The sequence below is a fragment of the Psittacula echo genome (genome assembly GCF_963264785.1).
Source record: "Psittacula echo genome assembly, chromosome: 9".
Classification (NCBI taxonomy): domain Eukaryota; kingdom Metazoa; phylum Chordata; class Aves; order Psittaciformes; family Psittacidae; genus Psittacula; species Psittacula echo.
In genome coordinates, this window is record NC_137745.1 from 20,641,821 (window position 1) to 20,667,215 (window position 25,395).

Sequence of the window (25,395 nt, forward strand, 5' to 3'; positions counted from 1 at the left end):
CAGCTTGGCCGGAGCCACTTGCCTCCCGAAGGCAGAAGCCTGTGATCACATCCCGGAGTCAGAGGCCGTGCCCTGCGATCACCTCACAAGGCTGAGGCAGGTCCCGCACGGAGGCTGGGAGCCACCGAGCGGCTGCTTCCCCCCGGTGCTGCCTCCCGTGCCCGGCTCCCCGGGCAGGGGCTCTCAGCTCCGCTGCTCCCCACGACCGGGCCGGTGCCGCCCGGACCCGCTGCGCGCCGCCCTCCCCGGCTGCCCTAGCAACAGCGGCGCTGGCGGCAGCCCAATCAGCGCGCTGCGCTGCGGGCCGAGCCAATGGAGAGGCGGGCTGGAGGGCGGGGCAGGCTGGGGTGGGGGTGGGCCGGCCACGCGCCGCGCCGCCATTTTGACGTCTGAGGAACAAAAGAGGCGAAGCCGTCGCTGCTGCCGGGCTGACACCAGGTAACGGACGTGTCCCGTCGTTCCCCGCCCGCCATCGTTACCCCGGTGTCCCCCGGGCCGGCCGGCCCCCAGCGGGTACCGGGCGCTGCCGCCGGTGTGTGCGGAGCCGCGGGCTCTGCCCCTGCAGGGCCCAGCCCCGCCCGCTGCGGGATCTCGGTGCCGGGCCTGGGGGAGCCGGGCGGCTCCCCGGGGGGGGGTGTTCGGCGGCGGCGGGTCAGCGGGGAAGGCCGGTCCTGGTCTGGCATCACTCGGGGTACGGGTTGTGCGGGATAGGGGAAGCAGACACACAGCGGTCACGGCGCATCCCCGTCTGCATCGGTCTTCCTGCCGAGCTTTGGTCCCGCCGCGGGGGGGGTTACCGGGCGGGGGATGGTTCGGCGGCGCGGGGGCTGCGGCTCTGCGGCCGTGTCCGGATGACCCCGGGGCTGGTGGTCGTCCCTTGCCGTTACTCAGCAGTTCTCGGCTGCCTGCATTATGAAGTGCCGGGGTGATGGATGTGCTGCGGGGCTGAGGGAGGCTTCATGCACTCCGTAATGACACAAAATGCAATAAGAAAAGGTGTTCGGCGATGTGTTGCATAATGGGACGCGCTGCTCACGAATACCCCTCTCTGTGAAACTGAAATGCCGGGTGATGTGATGTTAGGAGCTGGTTTGAGCGTCGCAGATGTATAATATACGTGTTTAACGTGGCTGAGGGCCCTCAGGCTCTCAAACAAAACCACGGCGGAGGCTTTGGGAATCGGCATTCCGTTTAAGAAAATAAATGTTATCGCTGTTGATAGAGTAACCGGCTGTTGGTAGCTACACCCTGATATGTCCTGGCCTTAATTCCACTGTGAAAAGTACTTGATATCTTTATTGGTATGTGCTGGAATTTAATTGCCTTCGACTTGTAGCCTCTTTATTTTTTTGACACAGTGCCTTCTGTGCCCCATATACTCGAATGTTTTCAAAATGCATTCTGTGCCCATATGCTTTTGTATACTCATGAACATCTAAGGGGGAAGTTCTGTGTCAAATGTTGCAATCAGAATTGAATATTTGGTTCTGCAACATTAAAGCTAATGTGAGGTAAAACTTTTTAGTCAGCAGGAATGGTCATTACTCAACGTGTAACACTGAAATGAGCGTAGAACAGTTCAAATTTGACATCTGAGAATGACAAGTTCAGGGTTATTTTGTCTTTTTAGACATCTGAGGATTGGCATCTTTGCTCATAACCTTGCTTATGTAAGAGAAAAGCTTTTTGTAAAATTCTTTAATTTGCATATTTTCAGGGCTTACAATGAAATTAAAGGCTGGAAACGGGGGTTTACGTACATGTGCATCCCCACACAAATATGTGCACTTTAGAAAAGGGGCGATTGATTTGTTTACGTGTGGCCTGTTTAGGCTAACAACATTTTCCAGCTTGTTGTTAGAATCTTTTCTTGCCTGAAGTGTGTCGCTGAGGGAGGAAGAAGCCAGTGATTCAAGTGCCAGAATTAAGGAAAAAAAACCTTCAAAAAAGAGTTTCAGGTGCTCAGGAGTGCTCCTGGGTAAGGGTTGGTTGCAGCCATCCCTGTGTGCCTGTTTGTGGCACTTTCAGAGCTTAAACTTGGCTGTGTAGCTTTTAATAAATCTGTGCATTTAGTTAATTGAAAATCTGGTTTTCTGTCTTCACTGTTTATTCCTTTCTGAAGAAATTAGCTGTTGTCTGTGGTACTTTGGTTGTACAAGTAATCTAAGCTTTATGTTGCTGTTTCCTCTTGAGGAAAGGTAGATCAGAGCGGTTGCACCCATGTGGTACGGTAGCTTGGGAAGGAGCTGGAAGGCTGCATAGTGGTCAGTCCTGTGAATGGTGGGCCTTGTGCTCTCAAATTCTTTCCCTGCCAGTTGCTTGCAGGGAAGACTTCACATTTGTCAGGCATGTGGCTTTGAAAAAACAGGATGAGAAAAGGTCTCAGAAACTCCTTGCTGCCTGTCAGCAGATGGGCCTCTAGCCCGTTCACTGGTGTGCTGGTACTTTGGTTATTCTCTGATCAGCTGGGGAGTGTGAAGGGGTATTTGTGGGCTGGTTTTTCTTTTAAAGGGTAGAGGAAGGATGTAAACCTGGAGGCACTGAGACTGTCTCAGTCTGTCAGCTGTAGTGCTAAGGACACAAATATCTGCCCTTTGGTTTAGGCGTAGGTGGAGGCAGAGAAGTGTGTGCTGCCAGATTGATGGTGGAAGACTGACTTCACTGGTGACATAAATTCCACAAGGATATTATATATCTAAAGAGGTAAATTAAGTAGAAGTAACTCTTGGAAAAATCTTTTAATTCTTTACTGTCTGAATCCTGTGGTGAATTGATTCAGATAAGGTCTGGGGGAATTCTGGAGTAGCAGATATTAAATATAGGTTACTTTTGATGATTCTCATCTGGTGGTGTTTGAGAGTCAGGAGACAGCTGAGGTGTTCCTCTGGGAGGTCAGGAGTGCTGCTCCCGCAGCCGAGTCCGTGTCTGCCCAAGGTTGGGAGCAGTTCCAGATCCAGGATAGGCAACACAAGTGTGTTGTCAGCAATGCTTCTGATGCTGTCCTGCCCGGGGAATTGTGCTTCGGGTGGGAAGGGCTGGGGCAAAGGTAGGGCTCTGAACTGAAGCACTATTTGATGTGGGTTTTAATGTGAAGCTGAGGTGTAGCTTCTTCCTGTTTGATGTAGTTCATTGATTTCCTTAACATTTCTGCACCAGTGCTCAAGCACAGAACTTGTTTAATGAGTAGAACCCTATTCTGAAAGTTCAGTTACTGCATCAAAAGATTGAAGGGGCAGAAATTTAGTTGTGATTAAAAATGTTAACCTGTATGCACTCTGCTGTTCTGCCTGTGCCCAAAAGTGTGCAGGTAAGAGCTGAGTGCACTGGAGTTTGAAGCTTTATTAGGCTAGCATCTTATATTCATAGTAATTCTTGTGCATCTGGTGAGCATTGGCCATAACGGAAAGCTATCATGGGCTGGATCTGAAAGCTATCAGGTTTTTACACTGGTGTGTGGAAAAAGCTTGCTGCCTCTCATTCACTTCATCCACTTATCAGTTGTTGAATTTGCTGATGCTTAAGCCTGTCCTTGTTGGCAGGAGCTGCGGTTGGTCTCCAGGCAACGCTGGGCTCTGAGCATCTCTGCCTGCTCCAGAGAGGAAAATTTTCCATTGCGGGGAGAGGATTTTTCCTCCCGCTAATTCTTTTATCTGGCTTTGTATTGCCCAAGGCTATTGTATTTTTGAAACAATACAGGGACAGTTTTCAAATATAAAGAGGCTACATTTTAGGGTTTTCAGGTATAACTGCAGATGTGTTTCTATAGCTTTTGTTAGAAATACTCACTAGAATGTTATTTTTGGGCCTTTCTTAATAACTGTGTTTCAGAGTAATTCTTTCCCCCTTTTGCAAAAACCTGTATGCTACAGTATGATGTGCTGTAAGTAGCTAGAAATTTCTCTCCCTGCAAAATCTGAAGTACTGGAAGACATAGTGGAAGCAAAATTGCTTGTTCAAATGAAGGCCTGATGTTGGTTATGTTTAATCAGGTGTTTAGGAGCTTGAAATCATCACTGAAATCTTTTGCAGCTTCTTTACTTGTGTAGCACCAAGTCTTTGAGGTCTCACTGTCTCTGTGGGGGCAATATGATGGCAAGTTGAGGTTTTGTTTGGTTTTTTATGGTGACATCAATTAGATGAATGTTCTCAGTTTCACCTCTCTTCTTTGTAAGAAGGAAGTACATGACATCATCTTGATGTCTCAGTTGTTGGTTCTTTCAGGAAGTTGACTCAATTTAACTGGAGATAGGAGGGTAAATCAGTGGTGAATGTGTTCATGTTGATCTATAACTGGTGGTGTAACTGGGAATCTGGTCAAGCTAACTCAGGAAAGGAATGGATCTGGTGTAAAAGAGCCAGTCAATTTCCTGACATCTGTGAATGTTAAGGATATAGTTCTAGATGGAGAGGGAACAAAATGGTTTGGAGAATCATTTTGGAGTTCATGGAGATAGTCTCTCATGGATGAGCGGTAAATGCAGTAAATGTTGATTGAGCTGCAGTGACTGGTGTCTGGTGAGAGGTCTTGCAGTTCCTCCAGTGAAACAACACCTTTCCTGCATTTAAATGTAAGTGCTGAATGGTGATTTCTTGTTTAAAGTGCAAATAATGTATTAAGTTCACTATGCACAATTTGCTTCCTAAAACAAACTGTCTTTCAGAAGCTTGACTTGTTGAATTTTTACTTTTCTCCTAACTGCTGGTTTTAGAGATACAGAGTTGGAAGATGAGCACAGGGGGAATGGAGGGGCTGTGTTGCAAGGTTTGGTAGAGAAAGTGGTACTCATCCTGTCTGAGTCTTCCTTTTTGGTCAGTGACTGTTTCGCTGATGACAGTTGTGCAAACCAGACTTGCTTGTGCTGTAGATTGACTGCCTGCTATAAAATTTGCCTGTAAAGCAAGAGCTGTGTTTAGGGGAATGAGACTGACTGTGGTTGTGTCCATTACAAAAGCAGCGGCTCTTCTGCAGTGAATGCAGCATCTCAGCCTGCAGGGTGCTGAAAGCAGAGCAGCCGATCCCCTGCAGAGCTGCCTTTCACAGGTTACTGACATGGATAAGAGTTTTCTCAAGTGGTTTTGTCACTGCTGTTTGAATATGTAAACTGTATAAGATTAAAATGAATTAATTCTTTGACAGTGATTATTCTGGTGAGCCTGTAATTGGCCCCAGATGGTGTATGTGAGATCACTGAGTGGTGAAACATGAAATACAGAAATAATTCTTGGGATTGTTTTTTGGCTTGTTTGGTTGTTGTTTTTTTTTTTTTTCCCCTCAAGTGTTTTTGGATGACTGCAGGTAAGCTTTTACAAAAGGTTCTTGTCCCTATTACTAGGGAGAAACTGTGGGTTTACCATGGGAAATTCACGACTTTCCCCTTGGTTTTGTTGTTCCATTTCTGAGTCTGTCTTGTAAGACTCCCTTCCTGTCCTTACTTGGTCTTATCCACTCTACTGCAGTTTAACAGGAAGCACAGTGAAATGATTCTTTAGTGTTTCAGGGTGAGCATCCAGGTATTTTCATAACTTTTTAGGGAAACCATGTAGAGGTCACTGCATCAGGTACGCTCTTTCTTTTAAGGTGAGAGTCTGGTTTGTGTTCTCTGATTTGAGATGTGTTTTCAGTAGTTTGGAATGTTTTGAAACAAATACAGTTGAAAAAGATACATTAAATGTATCTCATGAGCTTGAGCTGCTTTGGAACAAAAACTTCCCATCTGTCATCAGAAGTAAAGGCTTGGAACCTACACTTGAAGAATTATAGTTAAAAATGTGATGGGCATTTGAAGTCTGGTGAAGTCTGCTTCTTGGGGTACTTGACCATTTTCAACAAGAAGGGACTAAACTTCTTCATTATAAGTATGTTGACTTCAAATGCGGTTGTCTGTATGGATGAATGTACACATGAATGAAATATGTAATTGTGTGTTTGGGGCACTATTCTTCCTGTAATAGTTTATTTACTGTTGATCTTTGCTTTGTGCTCCTGGAAATTTTTGGTCAAAGAGTTAAACTGGATTGTAGGATTTGGGCATCTGAGCTTAAATTTAACAATCTCATCCTGTGGGCTGCTAATGTTTATAGTCTAAAACATGTTAGGGATTGGGATTTCTGAAGGGAATACAGGTAAAGTCTTTCTGTAGTTCAGTGATGTGTCCTTTGAACAGGACTTCACAGTTCTTCTCTTGAGCAGCTTTTCGTATGTGGTGAGTTGCTCACAGCTCAAGGGCCAGTCACAAAGATACCGGGTTCTTTTTATTGAGAGGCTAGAAATACAGTTCCCAGACTGCTAAATTCATGGTAACAAGCTTTGGATGTATTATAATCTTGGTGCTAGAATTTTTGGCGTTTTTGGTATATTGAATAACACTTCCATGTGTGTAATCCACACAATTTAGCTGTTGCTGTCATATTTTTGGGAGATTAAAGGCTGAATGCTATTTTGGTTTCTCCATGACAAAGGGCAGTATTGTCTTTTTATAGCAACTGGTGGTTTTAGCTGCTGGTGCCAAATACTGTTTTAAGATGGATCAGTTTCTAAATAGGAAGTATAAGTAGCTTAGTTTTCGTGGTTTGAGTTCCTTAGTTTCCATGGCATTTTTACTTGGAAAAGAAGCTAGTTCTTAAATTACACATTCCTTGGAAAAACTGCATGGCTCAGGACTGCATGTTCTTTTCTGGCTGAGTATGCTTAGTAACCTGTAACTTGGCTTTATTTTAGTTCTAGAGAGATAAAATAGCTTTACTTGAGAGGTAAAGCTGGCATTTCTCCAGAGCTTTGTGTATGTGGTTGTTGAGTTTGCAAATGGTGTCGGGAAAGCTGAAAGCTGTTGTATTTTGGGGCATCTCTGAATACTAGTTTTATTGAACATGTAACCTCCTGACTGAGGTTTCGGGAATTGCAGCAGAGGCACTGCTCTGCAGGTTCTCTTAAGCAAAAACTGGAAGCTCTTGGTTACTCTCCCTGCTTTCCTAAGCACAAGGATTGGGGCACTGGATTCCTCCTAGGAGTGCAGAGCTGGTTTAAGGACGATGGGGATAATTGTGCATGAAGAACAACACTGGAACATTATGCAGCTTCAGGTTGTTTGTAGTTTGCTCCCTTCGTAGGTTATTCCTAATGTTCTGCAATTCTTCATTTCATCTGTTAAAGCTATATTCAAAAGTCTTTCTGGTATTTGCTACAAGAGGTGGCTCTGCAGCTGTGGTGTTAAATTTACAGGTGCAAATACATGTCTTAACCTGTGTGGTAGTGTTAATTTCCCATAGTAACTACTACTGTGTTTGGTTTATAATTAAAGGAGTCAAAACTAGAACTCCATGTTTAGAGAGTAAAAGGAGATAACTTACACATGCTGCTGGCTTAAAAAAATGGGTTTGTGCTGAGATTGCATCTTTCTATACACTTTTGAGCATCTCAGTGCACTGTCATTTCTATATTACAGATGAAATTCTTAGGTTATAGAAAAGGCCTGATGATCTTGTTACAGAAAAGGGCTCTCAAGGTGCTGGCCTGTACTTTGAGTTCAGAGCAGGATCTGGAATGTAGCACCTGGGAGGCCTTTGCCATGGTAGCCAGTGGTGTTCTGCACTCCCTTTCTGTGGAGAGGAGGGAAAAGACCCAGAGAAGCAGTACCTTCAGGTGTGACATACCTGACCTGAGGCCCTCAGAAGATTTCAGGGTGGTGGTCTGCAGTTTTAAACTGCCCAGAGATTTATAAAAACCATTTGGTAGTTCTGAAGATCTGTTAAATGCTTACAGAAATGTTGGAACACTTTTTATAAAACCTAAGTGCTCTTTCAGCCAAGTGTGGCTTGTCCTGTGCCACTGATAGGTGAGCTCTGGCACACAGCACAGAGTTTTCTTAAAGTCTAATGCCTGTGGATTTTGTTCAGTTTTACTGTATGAACTTGTTCCAGTGAGTTCCTGTAACTGGTGTGGAGGAAGGCTGGGGCTGCTGCTTGGATGAACTGATGAACGGGTGTTTCCCACCTTGTAATGAGCATCTCTTGTTGGTGAGAATCTTTGGTCCTCAGCCTAATGTTACAATAGGATCGGGTCTCTACCTTGTTAGGCAGGCCTGCTGCCCAGCAGCTCTGCAGCATTCCCAAAGAACGTGACAAACGTATTTTGTAGAAACTTTGTGTGTGAGTTCATATGTAATTCTGGGTTCCTACGGTCAGTCTGGTTTGTGTGATTAAGTGAATTAATTCAAGAGATTTCTTTTTCCTTTCTATCTGGATCAGTTTTCATTTTTCCAAGCTACAGCAATGTGGTGCTGCAGTTACCAGCCATTTAATAATGATAGATTAATAAAAAGAGAAGTGCATCAGAACTTCCAACTGGTTTCTTTGGCCTTGCGCAAGTTCAACAAGAGCAAGTTTTTTGGCTTTTAGTATTTGTAGGTGATATGATGGTAGATGCATCCCTACAGTGCCCGACTCCATCACCCTCATGATTTACCAGTGGAAGCTACAGCTAAAGTGATCCTGCTTGGAAGGGGAATGCAGGTGTAGCCTCAACGTGTAGGTGTGGACAAGCTTGCAAGTGTTCCTGCTGAGTATTTTTACAAAGCCTGATGCTTACTCATCTCTGGGTAAAGTCACGTGGAGATAATTTAATGATGGCTACATTGATCTGCTGCAGCAGAGCTTAAATAACCCTGACTTGTATAGCAACTTACAGCTCAGCATCCTCTTTTTTTCTTTCCATTACAACCACTTGGTTTAAAGTTACACTTAATGGAAAAGGGTTTTTTTTCCCCACTCTAGTCTGTCTTTTAAAGAAAGCTCCATGGAGTAGTTTTCTGAAATACTTCATGGGTCTGGGGGTTTCCAGACTGCCCATACTTGTCAGTGACTGTTACAGACACCTGCAGCATGTTGGTGCCTTGTGTCACGTTTTGTCCTTGTCCGTGGGGGAAACCGAAGATGAGAGAACCAAAAGCAATGTGCTCACCTGAATGGTGTATTCCTCCCAGTGTGATGGGGGCACTGCTCCTTTTGCTCCTGATGCTGAAAGCTCTGAAGTCTGCTGGATCACATTGGCATTACTTTCTGTTCAGGGGAAGCTTTTTGTTTACAAGGCAGGGGAAAAAACATCTGAGGATCGATAATGTCAGTACAGCTTTGTACTGTAGATAAACGTTTGTCTTCAAATGAGTTACCAAAGAGTGTTTGCTTCTTGTAATCATGCAGAGTTTAAGGCTGCTCTTTAGGCTTTTCCCAAACCTGCAGGATTTTTATGAGCACGTTCTTACATGGGCTCTGCATTTCTAGGTTAATCAGATAAAAAATTAGAAACCTCCAGTTATTGCTTTAACAGAATTAAATTATTACCATGCAAGATACAAAAGGCTGCAAAAGCATCCTAGTATGGGACTTGCATTATATTTAGTGGTATAATGAATCCTCAAAGCGGGGAATTTGTTAAAACCGTTGTGATGGATGAATGCAGAAGTTTGGGATTTTTGGTTTGGGGTGTTGTTTTTTTTTTCCCCATTAAGATGTAAAAAATCTGTTGTACAGGGTTTGCTCCCTAATCTGTATGTGGCTCATCTGTAAAATGAGATTTTTTCTTCCTGGTGCTGTTTTAAAGCAGCTGACTGGGCAGCAGAAGTTTTGAGTATCTCTGTTCTAGTCTTCAGGCTCGCGTCTTCTGATGTCCTTTCTCAGCTGATGCTCATTTCTTCCTGAGTATTCCAAGGGTTGAATCAACTCTCTCTTTGGCTTCTCTAATGGGTCACTGATACCTCTTATTTTTTTTTTTTTTCCTTCCTGTTGGCTGGCTGTGCCATTCCTCTGTTTCCTTGGGACTTCCAGAAGGGACTTTGCTCTGGTTTAGTGGGGCTGTGGTGTCCTATAGCAGCTCTGCAGGTACCTGGCCTACCAGCTTCCTCTTTGCACTACCCACTGAACTGAGGAAAGGGCAGGCAGAAAGCTTTGCTGCTTGCTATTTCTGTCGTTGGGAAGCTGATTTATGGCTATTTGGAGCTGCAGAACTGACCTCCCAAAATAAAATGTCTGTGCTTGGGAGAGCCCTGTTCTAACTGATGGGTTAGGAGGGCAGCTCTGCATCAGTTACTCTGCTGTTGCAGAGTTTTGGGTAGAGGTGTTATTTTTGAGACGGTTATGAAGGAAAGAGCTGCTGCTTAGTTGAGAGCTCTGTGCTCTCCAGAGGAGCTGTTCTTTAATGCAATTACATGTGGGACAAGAATCTGTAATGACATGAAATATCTTCCAAAGGATGCTGTCACCTGAGATAAGTGTTAAAAGTCTGACAACATGAGTTCATTGTGCTGTTGTTTTGATGGTCATTGTCTCATGTGAGTGAGAATATGATGTCTCTGCATGTCGCTTCTGTTTTACAGACTTGGGTTTTAAACACCTTCTGATGCTTATTGTATGAATGTCATTGCTCAAGCTTCTGTTATTGTGTCTGGGGTGTTTTTTGTTCACTTCAGGTTATGGCAGATTTTTCTCTGAATGCTTGCTGTTGATATGTCCTTTGAACAAAAGATACTGGCCAAAGGCCCTTAAAAGCACGTGGGGGGAAAAAGGCAGGTACACTGAGCCTGCATTTGAGATCTGGAGAATTGCCTAAAACCAGCTGTTCTGGGCTCTTTGTTGCCTCAAGTGTTGGAAACAGCTGGGTGTAGAATGAGAGGAAAGGCAGTGAGTGGCATTGTGCCTGCACTGATCGCACCTGTGCTGCTGAGGCTCTTGGGCTTAGGTCAGAGGGTTTATTTCTAAGGAAGTGCAACAAGTTTGCCATACTTGCGGGGTTGTTTATGGAAGTGAGGTATTTGTAAATGAAACAGCGAAGCATTTCTGATGGACATTACAGTTGTGCTCCAGGTATGGTGGTTAATCTGTATGGCACAATTCCCAATATGAGTAGAGCCAGAAGAACAAACAGATCCTGCTTGTGGTGATGTTAAAACACACAGAGAAAAAACCCTAAAGATCTCACTAAACACTTTTTTTTTTGCAAGTGAGAATAACTTTGTTAGATGAAAGCAAACTGAATTTGTTGATAAACAGGGCTTCTTGTCTTGAAAGGCTAAAATACTCAATTGTTCAAAGTACAAGCTAAAACCTCAGGATTCATTAAAGTCTAAGTTATTGACAAGACTGGGGGCTTGCTTCTGCCCTGAGCACTTTTGCTCTGTTCAAATCATGTGTTACAGGTTCAATAAGAAGGCAGCAAATGGCTTTGCACGAATCAGAAACTGGGTTAAAGGCCCCATAGCAAGGAAGCCCTTGCTGATGCTGTTGAGTCCTTGTGCACAGTTCTGTCCGCAGAGCTGTGTTAATACAGCTTCAGCAGGGGCACACACTACACAGATCTCATACTAGAAGTAACACGTGGGAGCTGTGCTGTGGTTTCCAAAGATAAACCCCAAGGAGAGCTCACTAATGCAGGCACAGTAAATGCCTTCAGTTGTCAGAGTTTTGCCCTTTGTCTCTGGTAGGTTCGCATTTGCCTTGTGGTCATGCAGACTGAATACGCTGCGTTTGACTATGTATAGATGCTTCCAACATTTCTCTCTTAGAAAAACAGCCCTGCCTAAACATTTCATAACTGATATTTTTATAACATCAGGGCTATAAAAAACTTTCTTTGTTATCCCTCAAATGGGAAGTGACCCTGTGTGAGGTGCTGCCAGGTCTGACTTCTTCAGGAAACGGAGGAGTAGTGTGAGTGGTCCTGCCCAGCTCTGTGCCTGGCAGGAGCGCCTGGTGCTGCTCCAGCACTGGGGTGTATGTGCAGGCAAACGGCTCTCTGGGGATGAGCTGGGTAAACAAGGGGGGGTGCGTTGGTGCACTAACAGTGTTTGAGGTTAGGGGATGTTGCAAGGTACTTTCTCAGTTTGAATTGATGCAGCTGCCAGTCAGTGTCTCTGCCTCAGGGGTAATGAGGAGGGCAGCCACAGGATGGTAATACTGGTCTTGGAAAGAGTAGCTGCTGTGATGCTGTTGAAGTGGCTGTGCCAGGGTGAAGCTCTGTCACCACAAGACCATGCACACATGTAACTGTGCCTCTGAGTGAAAGCTGGCACTCTTCTGGCTTTCCCTGGGAAATTCCAGAAGACTGGAGGCATTGTTGGCTCTAAGAAAACCCAATGAAAACTCCTGAGGCTTATAAAATTACTGGTGTGTTATACAAACACAGATTGATGCTGAAAGTTTCTCTAATAGAAAATGGAAGCAACTCTCAGGCAGAGCTTACTTGTGAACTGATGTGGCTTGCTAAGTACACATTGGCTGGCAAGTCATATAATTGTAGAATTCCAGACTGGTTTGGGTTGGAAGGGAACTTAAAGCTCATCCAGTTCCAAGCCCCTGCCATGGGCAGGAACACCTTCCACTAGAGCAGCTTGCTCCAAGCCCCATCCAGCCTGGCCTTGAAGTCGACTTCCAGTCAAGTCTTGTGCATGGAACGGGTGCTCCTGCGTGGAGGCACAGAGCAGATGTAACTCCAGAGCCTTCTGACTGCGGTGCCTGCAGAGGTGGGTGCACTGCGTGGGGCATGTGGTCAGGCCAGGGCACGTGGCTGTCCCTGCTCTCTGTGCAGTGTGGCTCTGCTTGGTTGCAGTTAAATAGGTTTCTAAATGGAACGGCTGGTGTCCGGGGTGGGAGTGGGAAGTTTTTGCCTGTGTGTCTCGAAGCTGTTGAGCTGTGGATGTTGAGGTGGGTGAGAAGCTTCTCTGGGAATGCAGTAGCTGAAATGACGATTGAAGCTCAGTGATTTTGCTCTCAACTTAAAATACAAATAGTGTATCAGGAGTGTTGTTTCCAGGAAATACTTTTGAAGCTTGAATTTTACATACTCTTGCAGAGGTGGCCTGAGCTGCTTCTGTATTAAAAAACCCCAAAGCCCCAACAACCCGGTTACTTTTTACCAAATATGGCTCTGAAAGGCAGGAATTAAACCCAAGTCCAGGGCAGTGGTTGGTGTGTGTGGGTGAAACTCCACTGCCCTGTTGCCCGTGGCTGCAGGTCAACATTCCAGGAGTTCAGCTGATCGATCTGTTTTTCTGTAAGCAGTTTAATTGTTTAATGCAGTTAATGCCCTTACGTGCAGCGCACGCCGTGGGTGCCCACAGGTCCCTGCTCTTCCAGTTAACCGAAAGCTGGTCAAGATCTAAGGAGGGCAAATAAAAATAGACCTGTGACCTAGAACACTTTGTAGTCTCTGTGAATTAAGTGCATTATTGTTCACATAATGATCTTGAGACAAAATAAGTATGAGCTTGTTTTTAGCTGCAGAAAGTTAATGATTAAAGCTTGGGTCTAAAATTAGAGCAACTTGACTCTAAAACTTTACTGGAAGGTGGCAGCCGGGCAGTGGTGTTGGGGTTTGGCCCTGCTCTCATGAGTGCGTGCTGCCGTGTGGAATGGGGGGCAGCGGCACAGCCCGCTCCTGGAAAAGGGCTTCTTGGCGTTACTTTTCCATGCGGAAAGTCACCACCCGTGTACGACGTGAAACGTGTGAGCGTCGTCGTGAGTCAGCCGGTGTCCGGCCTGGCCCCGCGGCTCTCTGCGGCTGCGGCCGCTGTCCGGACCGGGAGACCGCGCATGCGGTGTCACGGCGGGTTTCCGCAGGCTGTGCGCGCCCGAGGAGCGCCGCGAGCTCGGTGCGCGGCCGCGGGCCGGCCTGCAGCGGGACATGTCCACAGCACTGGAGCGGTGCTCACCGCGCACTCTGACCCGCGCATGCGCGGCCGGTTGGGTGGGGCAAGCGTCCCCCGGGGCTGTCCGCCACGCCCCGCGGAGCCTCCTATTGGCCGCGGCGCTCCGGGGGCGTGGTCGCAGCGCGACTTATCTGTGTGCGCCCCGCGCTGCGCCGTAGTCGGCCGCCTGCGGATAGCGGGTAGTGATCGGCCGCGCTCGGCTCCGTTCGGCTCGGCGGAGCGTTGACGGGCGGTTTCGGTACCGGCACAGCGTGCGGCGGCACTGACGGCCCCGCGCTCTCTTGTGTTTGCTTTAACAGACTGTTGGATCGGCATAAACAGCGTCAGGTCTCGGAGGCTGCTGGCTCTGAACTGCTTTCACGACTGTCGCCGCCTTCTGTCTAATGTACTACAAGGATGAGCCCAGCATTTGGAGCCATGGAAGTGGAGCACTATTCCAAGGGAGTTCTGCTCGAGCCTTTTGTCCACCAGGTTGGAGGGCACTCCTGTGTCCTCCGGTTTAATGACAAAACCATCTGTAAGCCCCTTATCCAGAGGGAACACCAGTTCTATGAGACTCTCCCAACAGAAATGCGTAAATTCACTCCGCAGTATGAGGGTAAGTATCCAAGCCTTAGGATGGGGTTGGGCTTTTTCTTCCTGTAAACACAAGTGTGCTGTGCTCTCTGTTTCCTCTGAAATCTCTTCTGTGTGGAAGAGATTTTAGGGTTTTCTTTTCATGTATTTTGATGTTGTCCGAGGCAGGCTGTGGAGATGCAGGGTGGAAAGGCTTGCCAAGTTGGTGCTTGGGCTGACTAACAGCTTTAGAGTAGAGCAGCTCTGCTGGTGATAACCCATGTATCTGCCTTAGGCATAGGTAAGCAGCTGAACAGCTTGTGAATGTTTCCAGTAATTCCCTGTTGCTTTCTTCTTTTCTTTGTTTTTTTTTTTCCTTTTCCCCACCACTGATGTAATGTTTGTGTACAGGATTTGGAGAGATTGGTTGGCATGTTTTGTGTAAACTTTGTCGTGCTCTCCCTTGTTTCAGGATTTTTCTTCTGACTCTCGTTTTGATTGCAATAAACACACGTCAGTAAGGTGCCTTGTTGAATGTTTGCAGTGTTGTTCCTGCCATTAAGGAAATGAAAATTCATGCCATTTAGGTAGGGAAGGATCAAGTAGCTGTGATGAAGCTGAGTCAGATGTTATGAAGGAGTGGAAATTCCAGTTCTCCTAAGAATTGCGCTAGTTAACAGAAACTCTTGTCTTTCTCTTGGCTATTCCATCAACTGCCACCTGGTGATTAATAAATAATGTGGCTGAAGCACTTCTTTTAAATGGAGTTGCTTTTTAAGGCGCATTGATTTGAACAACCATAAGGGTGATGCATACTGCGTGAAGGTAGCAGAAGACTTCAGAGGAGATCTGTCACAGTTAACACTCCCTGCACGCTTACAGAGACTTTTGGCACGCCTGACTGCAAGTTCTGTTGGACTGGAAGAAAATGGCATCTTTGATACTTCTCAAGATGTAACAGAACAACTGTACTAGTGTATATATAGGCTTTTGGGGAGTGTGGGGAGGGATTTAGGGGTAAGGGGCCTTTTGGTCCATCTCTGTTACTTTTTCCAGGATAAAGCCAAAGGCTGTTTGCTGCCTGGATCCCCCCTCTTTCCTGCTGTCCTTCCTCTGTGGCAGCAGGACCATGAGTTGCTGCTGCTGCGCTCCTGGCCCAGCTCCAGCAGTCTCAGAGCTAGCACCCCAGCTCAGAAGTGCCAGTCTCTCACCAGGAGCAATCCCGTAGCTAGTGATGAGCTGCAGGAGCTGTGCTTACTGATGTGAGAATACAGAGGGAGACTGAAAGGGAAATTAAACCCAGCTCAGGGCATTGTTATGGCTTCTTCATTAACCACGGAAACTTGCATCTGTCAGAGCGCTCCACTGAGGCTCTTGAAGTGCAGTGCTCTGGAGACTCATGAGGGGAGGGTGATGGAAAATGCTTTCAAGGTTCACCATGTTTCTGTACCACTGACAGGTCTGTTTTGTATTTCATTTTTGTTACTTATTTCACAAGACTGCTGCGTAACCAGTATCAATAAAATATATCCCAAAAAGGACGTAAAAACTATGTATAATTCAACGTGGTGACTCTGAGTGGAAGCTGTGGGACTAGTTTCTGTTGTAATGTGATGTTTTCCCTGTTTTGCTCTACTTGCAAGTCTTTCCTTTACCCTGGGGATCTGTTAACCAGATCTTGTTTGGATAAGTGCTTTTTGCTTTGCTGTCACACAAAACTTAAAGCTTTTTGTGTGAGATGTTTTCGTGAAGGTCACTTCTCACTACAAGATGTTAACAGATGTTTTACATCTCACTTAGGGTTAGACCAGTCAGGTTTTTTAGATTAATAAAAACATTTATTAATTGAAATTGTCTCCTGTTATTATTTGATTCTTACTTGGCTGCATCAGAGAGAGAAAAGAACCTTTTGCATTATTGTTTTGTCAATATAATGAATTGTCTTTTGTAAGGTGTCATTTTTGTCTAGATCTTTTGATATTTGTTAGGTTGGCAGATGAGGTTTGGCCTGGGGCAAGATAGAAACTAAGGACCAGGGTAAGAATAAACCCCAAAAGTTGCCATATTCTCAGTGTAAACTCCTGTACTCTAAAAGCCTTTCTTACCGCTTCAGCAATTCCTGATGGTCTCTGTGCTTTCTCTCTCCAGGTGTGGTGTCGGTGAGCTTTGAAGAGGATGAAGATGGAAACTTGTGTCTAATAGCGTATCCACTGAATGGGGACCATGATAACTTAGAAAACTTAGATAATTCTGACTGTGAACCCAAAAGCAAACTGTTGCGGTGGACTAACAAAAAGACAGTGTTGTTAGAAAATGAGAAGATATCCAAGGAATGGGTCCGGCAGCACAGGAAAGAGGAAAAAATGAAAAGGTCAGTTTGAGGGAACTGGAATGTGGAGTCTCGGAGCATAACGATTTTTGCTGTGAAGTTAGGATCTGGTATCCAGAGAATTCCAGGGAATTCTCTAGAACCCTTTAACTTTCATTTTTGGTTCTTCTCTTGTTTCTTCTGTTTTTCCTGACCTCTGCAGAGCAGATGGGTTCAGTGGTGAAACAGCCCCGTTGTGCTGGGTCTGTGCATTTTGTATTGCTTTATTTTGCTGTGGCCAATTAAAAAAGGTTAAATTTGAAGCTTCTGGGGAAAAAAAAAAAGGGGGTGGAGGGGAACCCCCACACACCTGCAAAGCACAATAGGGGTGAAAACCAGGTCAGAAATACACATGTGGGAATCCTGCTTTATCCCTGTTAACATTTTTCCCTTTATTCAATTACATGAATTGTGCTCACTGCAGAGGGTGAGCTGTGCTGTGTGTGTGCTGGAAACAGTGACCTTAGCAAAGGATAAATCTTACAGCTCCTTCTTGCATTACTGCAAGAAGTAATGCAAGTAATGGCAGTAATTCACGCAGGCAGTAATTCACATAGGTGGAGAGTGTAGCATTACATGTTTTGCAATGTATTTGTCTATATGCTAATTTATATTAACATGGCAGTAGCTTTATAAAGGTTGAAATATTATTGATGGGCTACTTGTCCACTTATACAGAAAGCAAAATAAAGCTGATGCTGTTAGTGCTGGTCAGCAATGTAGTTTGTAAAGTTAAACCCACTGACAACCTGTTTAAAGTGCTTTTTTCCTGCTTGACCTCTGATTTGCTGCTTCATTCTGTTTTCTAGTCACAAATTGGAGGAAGAATTCGAGTGGCTGAAGAAATCTGAAGTCTTGTATTATACTGTAGAGAAAAAAGGGAATGTCAGTTCACAGTTTAAGCACCATAATCCTTGGAGCATGAAATGCCACCAGCAGCAGTTACAGCGGATGAAGGAAAATGCAAAGCACCGGAATCAATATAGTATCCTTTCCTGAAAATACCTCAGGACAGTGAGCAGGGCTCTGGTTTCTATGCCTTGTATGTGCCAGGTAAAGTACAGAGCAGGCTCAACAGCAGCACGGAGACTCTCTGAAGCTGTGATTGATTTGATTTTGTGGCTATTCCAGCATGTCATAAAGTAGCTGGGTTAGGAAGTTCAGATGCTTAAGTCAGACCTACATGTTGTGGATTAGTCAGTGCGCAGCTCTTACAGCTTGCTGTGGTTTGAATCTTCCACAGAGAACAGAAACTGCTGAAGAGCTTTTTAACTGCAGTGCTTCAGAGGTTGCATGAAAATGCTTCACTGTTTGTTAATGATGCTAAAGCACACAAAATCCTCATTCCCCCCCATGAAAAGTCTCATGCTAGACAGGAAATATTTTGTAATTCCAGATCAGATGCCAGACTATATTTCCATATAATTCTGGTTACTTTTTTCCTCATGCAATGTGGAAATTAGCTTGTCTTCTTTAGAGACCAGTGAAACTATAGCTAGATACCCCTTCTGCTTTATGGCAGTTTTATGTGACTGTAATTTGTGATAGGCTTCTGCACACTGGGCATGTTTTGGGTGTGCTTGAAGTTAAGACTGTGGCACTGTGATAATGGTTTCAAAGCCTGTACTTGTAGTTGTGAGGATTGTTCCTTAACTAAGCAGAATTCATCCTGCTGGAAAACCTGACATCTCGATACGAAGTACCGTGTGTGTTGGACCTTAAGATGGGCACCCGGCAGCATGGAGATGATGCCTCAGAGGAGAAGAAGGCCAATCAGATCCGCAAGTGTCAGCAGAGTACATCAGCTGTTATTGGAGTACGAGTCTGTGGCATGCAGGTAAGAGGAAAACCAGTTATGTGCAGGGCAGCAGGCTTGCCCTCACTTCTGCTAGCGGGGTTTTAGCTTACGTAGCCATCCATGTGTTACTGTCTTGTGTGCTCGTTTCCTTCAGCAACGGGTGTGAGGCTTTTGAGTGTCACCCGGTGAAGGTGGCAGCATCCGCAGGAGCACCCTGTAGCACATGCTCTGCACCACTGGATGCATTCTCTGAGCACAACAGCAGCACTTCGAAGCTCTGTAGTGAAATTACCGATGAGCTGATGTTTCAGGATAGCACAGGAGCCAGCTGGAAAGGGGGGTCTGGCAGTGCCTGCGTGTTGAATACAGCATGTGGCAATTTGCCAGCATTGTTAAGAAGCAGCTAGTGCTGTCTCTGGCTTTGAAGAGCCGCAGATCTTTCACTGCTTCCAGTAGGCTTGTTGCAAAGTGCAGATGAGAAGTGGCTTGGTCAGTGTGGGGAGGCTCGTGGTCAAATAAGGAGACAGTCATGTGGACTTTCACCTGAGTGTTTTGTTTACCTGTGTCTGTATTCCTAGAGCGAGAGATTGAAAACAACTTGTTTGTGTTTGAGGCTTTTCTGAAGCCTCTTTCCTCCCATCCAGTAGATTCCAGGAATGCCAGCAGTGTTTGCTGGGACTTGTTCCACATCATGGCTGTTGGCATGTTTGGTGTTCAGCTCACTGTTTAACTTCAGGGAAAAGCATGAGGCTGAAGTGGAAGCGTGGGTGCTGTGCTTCCAGCCCCACTGTGCTGGGATGTGATCAGGGCCTGGTGGTTGTTCACCCTCCAGTACAGACCTGTGCTGGGAAACAAAGAGGAGCTTTGGAGGCACCTGCAATCCCTGCTCACCCCAGCTGCTGAGGTGTTACTGAGCTGTGTGGGGCACAGACCATTCTGCTGTAGGAAGGAATGTTCCTGGGCACAGCGGCTGATGGGCACACCTCAGTTTTACATGGGAGTGTTTGCTGTCCTGTAGAGCCTGGTGTTCTGGGAATGACTGGTGTACTGTGAGCAGGGCAGGACCTGAGCTCGGTGGGCAGCTGTGCTACAAGTTGTAGCCTGACTTGGGTGATCTTGGCTGCAGCTTTCCTAATGGCATTTAAACTCATTCTGACATTCCCAGTGGAAAAGCCCAGATCTTAAACTGAAGGAATTTTCCATTTCCTCTGTTCCTCCGAGTTCCAGAACTGCTGGATCTGTTGTTAGCAGTTGCTGTAGCTGTGCAAGAGTAATATTTAAATGAGTAGTAGCACGTCATCCTGTAAAAGCTTTCTGTGGCATGACTTGTCTTTTGGTTTTCTTCTTCTTCCTCAAGGCTTAGAGTCTATCCCCAGCAATTCACCTGTTCCTGTTCTCTTGTGTTTGTGTGTGCAGGTCTACCAGGCAGGCACCGGACAGCTGATGTTCATGAATAAATACCACGGAAGGAAGCTCTCGGTGCAAGGGTTTAAAGAAGCACTTTACCAGTTCTTTCATAACGGCAAATACCTGCGCAGGGAACTCTTTGAGTCTGTTATTAAAAAGCTGACTGAACTCAAGTCTGTCCTGGAGAAGCAGGAGTCGTACCGCTTCTACTCCAGCTCCTTGCTCATCATCTATGATGGGAAGGAGAGGCAGGAGGTTGCTGTCGACTCGGACCCAGAGGACTTGGAGGACCTTTCGGAGGAGTCTTCGGACGAGTCGGCGGGAGCATACGCCTACAAGCCGAGCACCAGCACTGTTGATGTGCGGATGATAGACTTTGCCCATACCACCTGCAAGTACTATGGTGAAGACAGCGTGGTGCACGAAGGCCAGGACACAGGTTACGTTTTTGGACTTCAGAATTTAATAGATATTATTAAAGAAATAAGAGACGACAGTAGCGAATAAACTGTGGATGCACGTCAGTAGAAAGCACTATTGTGACTCTTTGTATTCCAGAATTATTGGCCACTTTCTGGTGGTAGGAATCTTTACAGGCTCTGCAGGGATGGTCCCCTCAGGGTCAGACTTGTTCAGAGGGCATTTACTTACATTGGTGCTGGACCTAGCACTGGCAAAACTTGGTATCCTTATTTATTTTAACTTTCTTAAACATTCCATATTTGATTACTCAGATACCTCTGTTATCCCTGTGTGTATACGTTCCAATAAAATTCTTTTTGTTCGTTGTAAGTGATGCTTCTGTTGTTGCTGGTGACTGAGGAGGATGTGGAGCTTGGCTCTTTCTGGTGCTGTAATGCTAAAGCAGCCGTTAGCCAGCAAGTCTGCCCTGCCTTGTGAGACCACGTGGAACAGCACCTCTGCTCTGGGCATCCTGTCATAGTAAGGGGCAGCACATCCAGGAGCGCCAACAAGCACCGGTCCTTTGCGAGGAGGCCAAGGCAGCAGGGCCTGTGTGGACAGGGAAGGATGTGAGGGACCCAGCACAGGAGATTGGATGAGAGACCTTCAGGGTCCCAGCCATAGTGGTAACAACTGACGAGTGGGAACTTGTCTCTTAAAACATATCCCAACAGTGGCACAGGGTGTCCAGAGAAGCTGTGGCTGCCCCATCCCTGGCAGTGTTCAAGGCCAGGTTGGACACAGGGGCTTGGAGCACCCTGCTCTAGTGGAAGGGGTCCCTGCCCGTGGCAGGGGTTTGGAACTGGAGGAGCTTTGTTTGTCCCTTCCAACCCAAACCATTCTGTGATTCTATTTCCTGTTTCAGGCTCTCCCACCATGGAGCCTGTTTCTAGAGAGCTGTTGATGTTTTCCAATCTAAGCTGAGCTGAAATATGTGTAAAACTCCTCAGGATTAGCTGCAGCAGCAGCACCTGGGGCAGAGCTTGGAAGGTCCCGAGCCACTTAGTGCCTTCCTTGGGACAAATAAACAGGAAGGAAGTGTCGGAAAGTGAGAGGACAGTGAGTAACTGAAATAACAGTAACACCAAGCCATGGGCTCTTCTAAAAGGAGCGTGTGTTTGTCCAACTACAGATAAATGCCTCCTCCCATTGTGAGATAAGAACACAGGGTGTGGAGGAGCGTCTGGGGATGTTGCTGCCTGTTCAGGTGCCCAGGATGGAGCAGGAGCAGGCGGTTGATGCTTCTCTAGTGGCTGGTGGGGCCAGAGCCTCTCCCGCTCCGCTCTGGAGAGCAGGATGCAACAGGAGCACTGTGAAGGGAAGGGACACCCCCCCTGCTTGGCTGCAGCTTCAGTTTCGTATTCCCTGGCTGCTGCTACCGAGTTCTGATCAAAGTCTCCCTGATTGCTGTTGGGTGGTGCTCTTGCACTTGTGAAGAGGTTTCTTTACCTTTGCTCTTGGAGCACTAGTGTTTGGTTGCTTTTCTTTTGTTTATTCCATAGTGTTTGGGCACAAACCCATGTCAGAATTAAAGGGTTATTTTCACATGGTGCAGCCATCTCACTGCTCCGTGCCTGCACACGGTGGGGTTCTCCATCGGGTGGGTTTGCTGGTCCTTCTTGCTGCTGTTTGAGTGTCCTGTGCTGGGTGCCCCATAGCTGCTCCTGGCGCTGGCTGCAGACACCCTTGGGGCTCTTTGTTCTTTTGTTCTTGGCACCATCACTTGCCAAGTGCTTTGGGCAGCGCTCCCTGCCTGCTGCCCCTGAGATGTGGGGCTTGGTGCTTGGTGCAGGCTGAGGGGACGCAGGTGCTTGTAGTGGGGTTTGCCTTTGGTTCTCCTGGCTGGGGCACGATGCCCTCTGCTAATGAGCTAACAGGAGCCTGTCACTGGTGCTGCATCTGAATGAGCCTATGCAGATTCATCAGATGCACAGTTTGACTTTGTAGGCTGAAATTAGCAGGGATAAAGTCCTCTAATGCACTTGTGTTACGTAGGAGCTCCGGAGGGAATTCATAATAATCCGATGAGAACAATCGCATTTGCTCTGATGCAAGCTGCCTCCAGAACAAGTCCTCTTTGTTTGCTGCCTGCAGGCAAGGAGCTGCCTTCTCAGAAATGCTGCCAGCAGTGTAAGCTTGGGCCTAGACCTGCCCCAGGCTGGTGCGGTGTCAGCAGCCAGCCCAGAGCAATTGGGGTGCAGCTATAGGTATAGACAAAGCTCCTCCAGTTCCAACCCCTGCCACGGGCAGGGACTCCTTCCACTGGAGCAGCTTGCTCCAAGCCCCTGTGTCCAACCTGGCCTTGAACACTGCCAGGGATGGGGCAGCCACAGCTTCTCTGGGCACCATGTGCCAGCGCCTCAGCACCCTCACAGGGAAGAGCTTCTGCCTAAGAGCTCATCTCAGTCTCCCCTCTGGCAGGTTAAAGCCATTCCCCTTGTCCTGCCCCTGCAGGCCCTTGTCCCAAGCCCCTCTCCAGAGGAGACTTCAATAATGTTTATATTAATTACTATATAATCGGTTAATCCCCAGGTGGAGCTGGTGCTGCTGTAGGGCAGGGCACAAACCTGCCCCTGGCCTGTGCTGCCACAATCCCTTTGCCAATATTGGCCCAAGGATTATCACAGGCGGTGCCATCACCTCAGAGCAGCACACGGTGTTTGGGAACTTCCCAGGCCTGCAGCAGAGCGAGGGGGCCAGGACCGGAATGGCCTTCTTTGACAGTTGCTTTAAAAGCTGTGAGAGCAAAATGTCAGGGGGAAAAGTCCCTGCTGCTCACACGTTGGTGTAAGCCATGGGTCACCCAGCCCGGGCCATGTCCTCAGGGGTTAAAGAGGGGTGACCCAGGCGAGTCCCTCTGACTGACACATTGCCTCACGAGGCTCAGGACCAGGTTTGTTTTCTTTCTGTGCTGCTCTGCACAAATCCCTCCGAGCAGTTCCTTGTGCGTGGGCAAAGGCAGTTGTGTAACTGCCAGCCTGGGGCACGCTGCCCATCACTGCTGCTCTCAGACGGCAGGACTGGGACCAGCGGGCCCCGGGCCTGGGGAGGGTTGTGTGGGTGCCGAGGGGCTGAGAGCTGCCCCTCTTCCAGGGTGCACGGAGCGATGGATAACAGGAGAGCAGCGGCCGGGCTGGGAAGAGGCTCGAGGGCTTTGCTGCTCCTGCTCTGCCGCTGCTGCTGCAGTGGCACCAGGCTGACCCGGGGTGCAGGAGGTGATGTCCCTGCCCAGGGCTGGCAGCGCGGTGGGGATGAGGCAGCCCTTCAGAGAGAGAACCTCGGGCAGGCTCTGGAGCCCCGGGAGCCTCTGCCTCTGCAGAGCGCGTTTCCGCACGAAGCCTGCGGGGCTCCCGCAGCTCTGCTGCTCCCTGCGCTCTGCCTCTGGCACCGGGCAGGCGGACGGGAACCCCTCTCTGCGGCCGCTGCTCTGTGCAGGACACGCACGTCCTGCGGCTCCCCTGTGTCTGGTCCCCTCCCTGGTCGCTTCCTGACGTTCGGACAGGACCCACCTTTTCCTGCCAGCCCGGCCCAGCGGGGCCATGGCCCGGGGAGGCTGCAGCGGGACCTGACCCTGCCCTGGGGGCTCTGCTGGGCGAGCGGCAGCGCCTGGTCCAGCCTGGCTGGGCCCTGGCCGCCGGTTGCCCACAGCCTCCCTTTCCTTCGGCCTCAGGCTCGCGAGGAGCTCATCTTATGTAAACCGGCCGCTTTTAGCCCCAGACTGGGGGTGCTGCCAGGAATCGCCAGGGGTCGGCTGGCCAGAGATGAAACGTATTCCTGCGGCCGGCTCCGGCTTTCCCGGTGGATGGAGCTCCGCTTTGATGGCGCTGGGGACCTGCCGGGGCGTTTCGATAGGTGCCCCCGACCTCGCATTGCGGCTGGGCAGGAGCCATAAGAGGCAAAGGACAGCCCGTGCCACCCCCCAGGGCACGAGACACCTCTGTCCTTGTCCTGGGCTGCTGCCCCTTGAGGAGCCGCTGGATTCCTTTCCCGAGCTGGGTCCTTGCCAGCAGGGATGGACACAAAAGTGGCTTCTATGGAGCAAGAGCACAACATTTCCCCATGGCCGGGCAGCAGCATCCACACAGGGCAGAGGCCCAGTGTCACTGTGACCCCTGCCCAAGGGAGTGCAGCGCGCCCCGCTCGTCACATGGCCCCGGCGCTGCGGAGTGCTCAGCATCGGGCACGTCCCGCTGCCCCCCGGCCCTGCTCCGGACACGGGGGCTCCCTGTGGAGCCGGGTGTCCTGTGCTGCCACTTGGCCACGCTGCAGCGATGCCCCAGCCTGGAGCCAGGGCAGGGCAGAGGGGACCGGGAACGGCTGCAGTCCCGGCGGGGAGCCGCCTTCCCTCAATTGTATGGAAATGAGATTGGCCAAGGGGCCTCCTGCAGCCGCCTCTCGCCCGTCCTTCCCTCGCAGCCCGTGTGAGGGCAGAGCAAATCCCTATACCCAGTGGGGTGCCTGGAGCCAGGCCCCGCCGTGCGCTCCAGCGGGATCCCCATCCCGGCACCCCTCAGGCACCCGCCAGGCCTCGTGCACCCTCCCTCCTCCCAGGGCACCGCTCAGGCTCGGGGTGCTGCGGGGACACGTCCCTGTCCCCTCGCCCCATGGCCAATGTGGGCAGCAAAGGGCGGCGCTGCCGGTGCCGAGGCGGGGGCTGGCCGGGGGCTCTCCAGGTCAGGCTGCGACCGGGGAGTTAATGAAGAACAGGGCGCTGCCGAGCGGAGCCAAAGAGCTTGTTTGTCCCAACGGAGCGGGGCCGGCTGCGCTGGGTGCTGCTCCCCTTCCCGTGCAGCGCCTCCGTCCTCCGGCAGCATCCCCCCCGCTCACCCGCCCCAGCCCTCCCGACCTTCTGTGTTCTCGGTTTCCAGGAAGCGCAGCTTTGGCAGGGACCGGCGGCTCCTTCCCCGCCGCGGGAGGGGCCCGGGCCCCCGTCAGCCCCGCGGGTTGCGCAAGGAGCCCCGCGGGAGCCTCGGCCCCGGGCAGGTGGAGCAGAGCGGGTCCGGAGCCGCCACCTCTCCCCCGTGCATCGGGACCGCAGGGAGCGGCCATGGGCAGAGCAGCCGCTCACCGGAGCGTCCCGGCAAGGGTCAGCGGCAGAGCTCCCCTGGGCC

The 25,395-nt window shown here is 48.7% G+C and overlaps 1 protein-coding gene across 3 annotated transcripts; it reads left to right on the forward strand.

The window, feature by feature from the left end:
- Positions 1-351: 351 nt before the first annotated feature.
- On the forward strand, positions 352-20,608 carry IP6K2 (inositol hexakisphosphate kinase 2). Of its 3 annotated transcripts, XM_080625785.1 has the most exons (6): positions 352-438; positions 13,994-14,292; positions 16,398-16,620; positions 17,427-17,602; positions 18,279-18,454; positions 19,832-20,608. In XM_080625785.1, the coding sequence occupies exons 2-6, from the start codon at positions 14,091-14,093 to the stop codon at positions 20,327-20,329; spliced, it is 1,275 nt and encodes a 424-aa protein (XP_080481911.1). In that variant the 5' UTR covers positions 352-438; positions 13,994-14,090; the 3' UTR covers positions 20,330-20,608. The 3 variants fall into 3 exon arrangements, with proteins under 3 accessions (XP_080481911.1, XP_080481910.1, XP_080481912.1); XM_080625784.1 differs by lacking the exon at positions 352-438 and having other exon boundaries at positions 13,860-14,292; XM_080625786.1 differs by lacking the exons at positions 352-438; positions 13,994-14,292 and adding an exon at positions 15,267-15,708.
- The last annotated feature ends 4,787 nt before the right edge of the window (positions 20,609-25,395 follow it).

Coding starts and splice junctions, on each gene's coding strand:
- IP6K2 (XM_080625785.1), top strand. CDS start 14,091: ATGAGCCCAGCATTTGGAGCCATGGAAGTGGAGCACTATTCCAAGGGA. Junction 14,293..16,397: donor ATTCACTCCGCAGTATGAGG/GTAAGTATCCAA, acceptor TTCTCTCTCCAG/GTGTGGTGTCGGTGAGCTTT. Junction 16,621..17,426: donor AAAGAGGAAAAAATGAAAAG/GTCAGTTTGAGG, acceptor TCTGTTTTCTAG/TCACAAATTGGAGGAAGAAT.